Source organism: Schistocerca americana, chromosome X, assembly GCF_021461395.2.
Source record: "Schistocerca americana isolate TAMUIC-IGC-003095 chromosome X, iqSchAmer2.1, whole genome shotgun sequence".
Taxonomy (NCBI): domain Eukaryota; kingdom Metazoa; phylum Arthropoda; class Insecta; order Orthoptera; family Acrididae; genus Schistocerca; species Schistocerca americana.
The window spans coordinates 909,139,900-909,150,963 of record NC_060130.1 but is presented as its reverse complement, the minus strand read 5'-3'; the positions used below and the strand labels follow the sequence as shown (position 1 = coordinate 909,150,963).

Here is an 11,064-nt window from a genome sequence, read left to right as displayed (position 1 = left end):
ATTCCCGTATGAAATTTACCTACATTAAATTCCTACAAAAAGATCCCATTTATTTTATGTATAGGACTAATAGTTTGCACATAGCGAGGGAGAAAATATGAAAATCTTGCCTGTGGTATTTGAAGGCATTGCGAGTTTCATAAAAACCCTAAGTAGGGGCAGCTGAATCTCACTGTATATACAGCCACATTTACTTATGCATAATTGTATTGTTTAGTGAAATACCTTCAATTTATAACTTGTATTTCCCTCTTTTGTTAAAATTAAATGCCAACCACAACATTCAAGAACATAAGGTAACTGAACATCTGCTTATCCTAATACATAATTAATGTAGGAGACGAGGTACTGGCAGAAGTAAAGCTGTGAGTACCGGGCGTGAGTCGTGCTTCGGTAGCTCAGTTGGTAGAGCACTTGCCCGCAAAAGGCAAAGGTCCCGAGTTCGAGTCTCGGTCGGGCACACAGTTTTAATCTGCCAGGAAGTTTCATAATTAAAACTGTTTTTCTATGGAATGGAGGCAATCTCAATTTTATTTCACTGGAATTTGTAATCTGTAAGTTTATACGAGACAAAGCATTTGTAATTGGTTACAGTATTTTTTACTATAAAAGGACTTACTACAACATCTGATATTAATGATTAGATCGTATTTAAAATGAACTGTTATAGGAAGTGGCTTCGAAAACAGATAATTGTGCTGGAAGAAATGGATTCAGCATAATTATCAAGCACATGTAAAGATGTACATTATCTTGGCCCAGCCTTAATAACTACCAAATATATATCCACACACTTTACATCAATTATGGAATGTAATCCTATGATCAATTATTAGATGTCATGAGCTTCTACACTAGTACTGAACAATGGAGTTTTAGTTGAACTGTACCACCTCCTCAGTATAACACAATATATTTTCTAATCTGGGCCTTTAGTATATGATATATTGCATATGAGTACCTGGGGCTTTTGTGTCTCATTTCCACATTGTTCTAAACAATTGGTTGGTTGATTTGGGGGAGGAGACCTAACAGCAACGTCAGCGGTCCCATCGGATTAGGGGATGATTGGGAAGGAAGTCGGCCACTTGCCTGAAGCGATTTAGAGAAATCACAGAAGATCTACATCAGGATGGCCGAATGCATGTTTGAACCATCATTCATCTCTATACGAGACCAGTGTGCTAACCACAGCGCCACCTCAGTCAGTCATCTACACAGTATTCACTATCATGTCAACAGACCAGTCTAATGCTTGACAAATAAAAACAAGCACATTAATGGGCATCTTGTCTTTTTATGGGGTCCCCCAAGGCTCAATCATTTATATATGTAAAACTTAGAAATGTTCAGAATGTATTCATACATACAAATTAGGGGGATTTGGAACGCCTTATCCCGACAATGTTAAATTCAGTGACTCGGCTTCCCTGTATTTCAGGAACCACTGTAGCCATTGACATGAAACTTTTACAGAACATTAAACAGTATGTTCTGAGTCTACTTAAGTACAATAATTGCATTTCAGCCACTGCTTTCGGAAATACAATTTTTTAATTACACTGTTAAGATTTTGTGTATTTTTTTGTACGTTGTCCTAAATAATTTTAATTTTACACAACATTATGTTGTTCTTTTAGTTCAGTAAACTCAGGATATGTATGTTATTATTCCCTGAAAATTTGAATACTCTACTCAAAGTTGTTTCTGAGATTTAGGGAAAATGCAACAGAAAATGTAAATTTTCAGGAACGGCTTCTAAAGTTTCAAAAGACCGCATCTCACTTAATATATGCTTAATCTTTTATTTTTAGTCACTCAGAAGCACCTTGCACCATACTGTATATCATCCTCTTTATGTTTTTCCAAGTTTGTTCTTCTTTTCTTCTTTCTGGGCTCCTTAGTGGCCAACTGTGCTGCATACTCTGCTTTATCAGTGCAAACCTTGTCCACATCAGTTCAAGTTCTCTGATGCAGTTTGCTCCAGGATTAATTCCCATATGCTGTAGCACTTTCACCCTACCAATGTTGCCATCAATAAAAGCAATAACAGCATCGCTGACTCCCCACTTTAGTGTCTTCATTCCAACAAAAACATTTTCTGGTAAGCGAGTCCATATAAGATTACTGAATGACTCATTGGGATTTTGAGCCTGACCATGCAGATACTTCTTCAGTAATTCAGGATTTTCCAGGTCTCTGTAAATAGGTTTTATGCTATCGATGACTGCTGCTGGGATGGAATGTTTATGGCTGTATGAACTGTTTGAGTACTGGGCATTGTGGTAATTGCACCATGAATCAGATCTAGGAGTGCATAGGTGGTGTACTGGTTTTTCATCAGTTGACAGTCTGTGGAAGAGGTAGCCCATACTGCCTGCTTCATTTTCAACAAATCCTCAGTATTATATCTAATGGGTATCCCATAATACTGCTGTAGTTCATCAATCATTTTGTCTGTCAGCCTGCCTCTTACGGTTTTACCATCAGAATGTTTCTTGTCTCTTAAACTTTGTTTAAACTTCCTCAACCTGGCACCCATCCTCTTCTGGACATGACCAACATTGTTAACCTTTATAACACAGCAATCCACAACCTTCTATATAACAAATTACCAATTTTATTAGATCCTGAAGTAACGGAAGTGAAAATTTTAGCATTTTCAACATAGATTATATATATATTTCCCATGTGAGTTTATCATTTTATTCGGAAAATTGCAAATTTTATAACAAGATAAAAACCTGAAAAAAAATTATCCCGTTCTGCCTCCCTTAATTTGCAATGTGTGTGTAAAATGACTCGTTCCACACCATTACAATTTATTATGCAAAATGATCCACGGAACATGTAACAAACTTGGAATCATTTTTCACACTACAATGATCTATACAGGTTTTCTTCTTTATAGAACAGTAAAGCAAAGTGTAATGCAGCTTTATTGTGAAGTATTTCTAAAAATTTCACACTGAAGAGGCGTATCTTCCTAGATTAGCCAAGAAAAGTTGGTAAAATGTCACACCAACACATTTTTTCATTCCATTTTGACTGGAAAAAAGTTGCTCATGAATATAGAACTTGTTTGCTCTACTCACATTGACTTTTGTCTACCATTCTAAATATTATAATTACTTCACTTGTAGTGACATAGTGCAATCAGCAGTTTACTAATCACGCAGGGGCACACGACTCACAACATACAGCATTCATGCATCTCATAAATTGACATATACCAATCTTAATCCAGGTTTCACTGCAATTCGTAGCAATACAAGCAAAACAGGAAAAAGTATTTTTCCATTTCACAACCCCACAACCAGTCAGCTGGTTCCATTGAAGCTGCGTACATACCCTTACCTGGATTTACACTCTTTGTTCTTAAATGAAGTTTACATTGTGTCTGGGCACATCTAGTTCCTTCACTTTCATCATATGCTCGTGTTCCAAAGTTTTGCCTAATAAACTGCTCACTGAATTCATATTGTGCTGTTTTCATACTCGCATTATGCTGCAGATATTTACAAGAAAATACAACTCATGTGCAATACACTCACAAAATGAAACTTATTACGCCCTGTACCCTGCAAACTCCAGCAGCAAGCAAAGAAATGGAATATAATGAGACATGTTCCTTCCTGATTCCTCAATCATGAAACTCTCACTTGATGGTAACAAATTATCTTATTCTAGTGCACTCTGGTGAGATGATTGCAAACTTATTCCTACAGCGGATGAAACTGCCAATGTCAGAAATGAAAAGACTACATAAAACACTATGAAAATATTAATACTAAATGTCAATTACTGATACATCTAAGCATAACAGATCTACAGAGAGAGGGGTTCAGTTGCGAAATTTCAGTCTCACTGTTCATTTCCCTTTGATGTAAGCAGAGGAACTTGAAAATAGTGTGCAGGTTGCTAAGATGCTATAGGGGCTGAACGGTCAGAGCTTTTCGAAGGCCCATAACTGCTGTACTCCATATTTCCATGCCTCAACACTCTAGTACTTAGAACTAACCAGCATTTCTAGGTACCACCTTAAGACCAGCTACTTCATGTTTGAAATACATCACTCAATATCAACAGTTTCAAAAAAGTTGACTCACTATTTAAATTAGTGTGACAAATATGCAAAATGAGTACTGATAATTTAAATTCTGTGATACATTAGTGATAATTCTATTTTAATATGTATCTTGCAGTGGCGCCATCTCGGAGTCTTGAACGAAAAGCCATGTCTGTTTGAAGTTACATTATAGAAAGCCACAAGAATAATGTGTGGTAGCCTTTCATAACAATCTCATAAACAACTTTTTACAGGTTTATTTAGCTTCAGAATATACAGGGTGCTCACAAACAGTCTGAAAAGCTCATTACAGAAAGCCACAAGAATAATGTGTGGTAGCCTTTCATAACAATCTCATAAACAACTTATTAAATGTTTATTTAGCTTCAGAATATACAGGGTGCTCACGAACAGTCTGAAAAGCTTGCAAGTGTGTTGCAGGAGGTATTGTGCTGTGAAATAATTGTTAAGAACCAAACTGATACATTGCCCCATTTCTGAGTTACTTAGCCATAAATTTCACCAATGAAGTCATTGCACTTACAAACTCAAGCAGCCTGCCAGAGATAGTGTTGCCAAACTTGATCTTTGTTCGATTTCCTCAAACGGAATAAATGTAGCTTTCACTCACCTAGTTTAAACTTATCACTTAAAAAAAAAAGAAAAAGAAGGGAAAAAAAGGGAAAAAAAACCACTTTAACTGGTACTTAGCATTTCAACAACTTGTAACTCATGGACCCACAGAGGTCTGTGCATTATGGCACTTTAGTGCATGCAAGTGCTCTATGTACAGTCTCTTACGAAATTAGAATAACCTATTCAACAGAATAATAATGTCCATAATTACAACAAAAAGCAAAAAGCTGGCTAGATTAAAAATGGTTTAATTTGTGATTATGTCCCAAAATAAATAAAATGCATAACAGACAGGGAAGCTTACTTTATTAGAAAATTGAAAGTTTCTTGTTGACAACTTATATTCGACAATCAGTTCTATGATCAACTGCATTGTATGCATATGAGACACCTTATGCTTTAAGAGGAACTATATAATCTTCATTATTTAGATTCTTACTTTTCACACTTACAATACTTTGAGTAACTCACATAACGCAGCCCTGCTTGAGAATGTTTGTTAAGTTTTGGATATGCAAGCAACATACATTTGAGCGAACAAATATAATAATGTACAGTCATACCCGGCACAGATGAAACTAAAGCTGCCACACAGAATTTCAGAGGAATACATTCAAAGAAAATAAAATATTCATCAAAACATGCCTTATGACACAGGTGGCACATTTTGAAACATTGTAAGTGTCTCTGCAGCGCTAGTGGCAATCCAAATTCTGTAAAATCCAACCTGAAACAAAACATTTTTATCAGTAAATGTATGCTTAACAATGTCAAAAACATCCTATAATAACACAAGGATAACATAAAACCTCTCTGCCTAGTACATAAAATATGCTGGATAAGCCATTAGACATAAGTCACAGTTATCTTTGGATCACCACTTCTTATGACACAGTCTAAAATGAACTTCCAAAAGTTGATTTTATGAAGTGCATTACGGATAACAATCTAAACCACAGCTCTAGCTATGTAACACGGTGGTATGTACCCTCAAAGTATACAAAGATCTCTGGCAGCTGTTGCAAGCTGCAGCACTATGATAAAAGTTACTGACAGTCTCGACCATGTAAGCATAGATCATGTAACTAACAATAAAGCAATTAAGTTAAAGATGGAATGTTTCTCATCTGCACCCCAGTGTTATAGGTGCAGTTATGTTACTGAACTATTTACTATCATTTTAATTCATTATTACTAGTGAGTTTCTGTTATCACTTTACTACTTTTACATTTCTTTAAGAAGAGCTTACAACTGTATATGTACAACCCGAATACATAATGTGGATAAAACTTCTTACAAAATATAACTCAGTGGATTTGGTGTGGATATCAGGAACTTTTGAGTGTATCACAAGCTGCTAAAGTTTCCATTCCATCATTACAATGGGAAAAGCAGTAATAATTTCTAGCTCAGATGGTGTGACAAACACTAACATGTGATGGATAAAATACACTGACTCAGTCTTATTTAGCTGTGAAATTTGCAAGAATTGGATTTTCTTGTTGTATTTTTCAAAGGCTTGCTGATAATTCTGCATATGAATGGAATATATCTTGCTAGGTAATTTACTAGAAAGACAGGTAAGTCATGTCTTACTGAAGCAGGCTGAAGCTCTGATATCATTAATTGAGAAGCAAGTCATCGTCTTCACACTTCACCTGTAGTATATTTTGAAATGATTTATCAGTAAATTGGATACATAATTCAGTTTCTTTTTCAGATGTTACATAGTCTTCCGAGGCAGAAAGCTTATTCCTGTCCCCAACAACTGAAACATTTAAGTAGGTCTTTTCCTCACACTTCATTTACATTAGTAGGCTAATTACAACATATGAGTGAAATCAGAAAAAAATAGATTAACACTTAGCTAGTACTGAAAAAATTATCTGTTTTAGTCTTCATATACATGGTATGCCAGGAAAAGTTTTCACCAACAAAATCAATCCATAATAATTAAAGCAAATGTGAAGAAAAATGGACTTTTCTGCTATTGTCCACAGGGCCTGAAAAATACTGTTTATGTTGTGGACACTTATCATGTTTCCCATCTTTCAAAATTTTGTTTCTATATTGCACATAATAGCTACAACATAAGTCTCTGCTCCTTGAACTTCTGTTATCTTTGTCTGCAACAAATCACTCATTATAACTTTTGAATAATATTACACTGGCTGCTTCCACTTCAAACATAAGTTGTAAACCATGGCTACTAGGACACTGTCATCTACTCACAGTATTGCATACCTGAATTGCTTCTTTACTCCAGAATGAAATTTTCACTCTGCAGCAGAGTGTGCGCTGATATGAAACTTCCTGGCAGATTCAAACTGTGTGCCAGACTGAGACTCAAACTCGGGACCTTTGCCTTTCGCGAGCAAGTGCTCCACCGCAAAAGGCAGAAGTCTCGAGTTCGAGTTTCGGTCCAGCACGCGGTTTTAATCTGCCTGGAAGTTTCATACTTCTTTATGCACCATACCCATTTTATCAATGCTTAGTACAGCCATTGCCCCCAACTAAGTAAAAATTTCTGATGTGGCTTTAATTAAACGTAACCCCCATTTTGAAGTACCTGGTCATCATGTGGTGTAATCCTTTTGTAGAGCATTAAGGAACATGTAAAACGAAGTTCTACCTTACTACATCAACATACACTTTTGGAGAGGAAAGTCTACATCTAAGCATTGTTTAACACATTGTTCTAATGTTAGAGTGGCATTCTCTTTTTGTTATTAGATTATATTCTATGTTGTGTGGTGTACCATATCCCTTCAGCAGAGTGACATATTCTACTTAGGAGACAAATGAGTGTCATTATCACTAAACCATATGATAATTTTGAGGTTAGAAAGTAAGCTGTTCATGAGTTTTTTGTCATCTGCTTGCATGTGATGGGTATGCTGATGGCTGCTGTGCATCGTCACGCTGGGATAAGGACTGCAGTATTACCATGAGTTTCAGTGGTTTGTGTAACCTCCATGAACCAGCCCACCAGTTTGAAATAGTGCAGTGCACCACCACACAAACACACGTGCCGTGGCAATACTGAACGACACCACAACAGAACTGAAGACGTCTAATGAAATGTCAAAATTGTCGCGAATCTGATGTCTGGTATCAAGCTGTACAGACAACCAATGTTCCCTGTTACTAACTGTTGTTATACATTGGGATTCAATATAAGGAGCTGATGAAAGAAGATGTATTTCATATTCATTTGTAGAAAGTCGCAAACTGATTGAAGTTGATCATATTTCAGCACAAGCACAACTCCAGTGGTAACTATGTCCCCCACACCGCTCCAGAATGGTCCAAGAGGAAAATTTAACTAAGGGTGCAGTAGTTCAGAGCTTCCGGATAACAAGAAATCGGAATCTGAACGCACATATATTTAAAGGGGAACACAGCAGTTGCTAGATCTTGCAATGTCCTCTCAGCTTCACGCAGCACATTTGGAGCAGACATCGAATTTAGCATTGTGAACAGTGTAGTCTTCAACTCTTACTTTATTACTTGACTTTTATTTTTATTGTAAGGTACAGATGTTTTGAAAGATAACCTCTGTGTTTTGATTAATTCACAGAACCAATAATTTCTTTCACTGAAGCATTTATATTCTCTGCAGTAGCCTATTCTGTCTTCAGCTTCTTCACCTTTGATTAAAACTTACCATACTGCTCGAATGTTAGGGTTGTGTTCTTTTTCTGTAATAATTTGTCTTCTATATCTGCCGCCAATGAACATTTTGCATGAGGACCACAAAGACAAGATAAGAGAAATTAGGGCTCGTATGGACGTGTTTTCTCTCAGTCCATCTGCAAGTGAAATAGGAAAGGGAATGACTAGAAATGGTACAAGGTATCCTCAACCATGCACCATCTGGTGGCTTGCGAAGTACATACGTAGATGATGATTTTCAGGGAGAGATGTGTACTGTGATTATAAATTTATTGATGATGAACCATAGATTAAAACTGAAGAAACTGCAGAAGATAAGAGTTTAAGAAAATAATACAAGGATAAATTGAAAGAATTACTGGTTGTTTGCAGTTTCAAAGGATGTACTGCAGTATCGGTTGCCATCTGGTAAGCCGCACTTTAAAATAAGTTTAAACCACATTTCCTACAGCCGCCATTGTGGCATGAAGGCACAGCCAAGAATGCCTATGCTGCTGCCAATGACATGAAAGCACCCCCTGGAGCTCCAGCGGCAGGCCTACTTAGGTTCAAACATTTATACAGATAGCACATTTTGTGTTTTTGTCATTTCATAATATTTAGATACTTTCACAGCGGTCACGGCTCGTCATTTACAGAATACTCATTATATTGATGACTGACTGAATTTAAACCTGTGTATCTGTATATATTTCAACACTCAACTCTACTGTTAGCAACTGACACTGCAACTACAGCAAACAAAGTTTTGTATCATTTTACTATTTGATATTAGATGTAGAATAAACTAATATCTGACTTCTCTGTCCATGAACAGTATCTGTTCCTCGCTCCTATATCCACTAAAGAACCACAAAGCATGCAAAGGAAGTTACAACATACTTGCAATGAGGATGGGATTAGTGGAACCAGGAGCTTTGGACATCAGAGCAGGACTTCTTTTTCTTTCTACTGAATAACAACAGAACTGTTGTCAGCAGTTTCTTGCGACATACAAGCACAAGTAGCCCAGCAGCAAAAAGCGCCAGAAACTTAGAGTTCAGCTGCCACCTTCAGACAGTTCGATGGAAAGAAGTAAACATGGAAAGAGTACATAACACAGCTGCAGCAACACTTTGACACCTACAAAATCACAGGTGCATCACGTCACACATTTTTCTTTTCATGTGCTGGAATGTACATATACCATTTATTAGTGAAATTATTTCCCCTCAGTGAGCTCCAAACCCAGCCCTACAAGGTCATAATTGAAAGATTAGATGGATTTTTTGAGAGTCAAATAAGGGTTGCTGCAACATGTATAAATTTTTCTGCACACAACATCGTAGTGACCAATTTTACAAAAAGTGGATCGTGGGATTGCAGGGCATAACTAGAGACTGCACATCCAGTTGCGTCTGTGGTGCTACTTATCAGGATGAAATGCTTCATGATGCTATTATTCAGATTCTATCAGACCAGAGTGAATGCCAAAATTCTAAAGCATCAGTGATGTACTGAAAGTTATAAATGTACGTGAAGTTCAAGATTTAGCCAAGCAAGATTTCTGTCTGCCAGTTACTACTTCACTTGAGGTGAACAACCCATGTCCCGGCCACAGCCATGGCCCCAGCACTTGAAAATCAGCACCGCGTAAACAAGGCCAGACACAAAACTGCATATGGAGTTTGCCGTGCCAGTGCAATGCAAATTCCACTGCTTCAGCTCCATGCAAAGCCAAGTCGTGTGAAATTTTATGTCACCGATGATCGGAAGAATTCCTTCTTCAGGCAAGCTGAATAAAATTTTTGTCATAGCAAGGGACATACAAAACCTGACTGCTTGCAAAAGACTAGAATGCCCTCCTATGTTTCACATGGAAATAATGCAAAGCAGGAACAGATGGAAATAAATGTAATTTCATGTTCACATTCTGCACCACCACTAGCTCAAAAATCAGACAAGCAAAGATGCAGAAAACACACACATACGTGTATTCAAAGTGAATACCACACCTTTAAAACAGGCTCTCCCAATGTCACAATTCGTGAAAGTGTTCTGGTGTGTGCATGGAAATAGAGAACAGTTTTTCTTAACACAAACTGGACAATTGTATTCAGACAACACACTGCAAACTGTGGATTACATTGCAAATTTGTAACCAGGCAGTGCCTTTTCAACTAGCTTCTGTCACTTAGCTTGACCTAGGTACATATGAAAAAATTGACCAACCCACCTTTGCAGACATCAAGTCTGCATCTCACTGCCTACAACGGCTACAGCATTTCAGTGCTTGGAACATACCACTTAACTGCAAAATACACGAACACAACTAATAAAGTATCTTTCATTGTAGTTCGCTCACGCACATGTTCAAATATTTTTTGTATGGATGTGTTTGATTCTTTCGGATTAGACATATAAAACAATGTGCATGCCACTGACACAGAAGTTTCCCATGCTGCAATTCAACAACTCTGTAACAAATATCAACACATGTTTGATAATACTCTAGGATGTCCAAAAGATTTTCACATTCACATTAAGCTGATAGCTAATGCGCAACCTAAATTTTGCCATGTATGCCCTGTGCCACATGCATTATGTGACAATGTTGCTATGGAAATTCAGAGACTAGAATCCGTTAGTGTCTTAAAACCTATTTCAGCAAGTTAGTCGGCACCATCCTTAGCCGTAATTCGTA

The 11,064-nt window shown here is 37.1% G+C and overlaps 1 protein-coding gene and 1 non-coding gene across 3 annotated transcripts in view; one reads left to right on the top strand and one right to left on the bottom strand.

Moving 5' to 3' along the window:
* Positions 1–386: 386 nt before the first annotated feature.
* Positions 387–461, top strand: Trnal-caa. Its single transcript has one exon. It is a non-coding gene; the product is annotated as a tRNA-Leu (tRNA).
* Positions 462–4,311: 3,850 nt separating this feature from the next.
* Positions 4,312–11,064, bottom strand: part of LOC124555191 (leucine-rich repeat protein 1-like) — a 113,597-nt gene continuing 106,844 nt past the window's right edge. For both annotated transcript variants that reach the window (XM_047129035.1, XM_047129036.1), the window contains exon 6: positions 4,312–5,432. In XM_047129035.1, the coding sequence (XP_046984991.1) occupies positions 5,141–5,432 (292 nt within the window). In that variant the 3' untranslated portion in view covers positions 4,312–5,140. The remainder of the gene's footprint in view (positions 5,433–11,064) is intronic.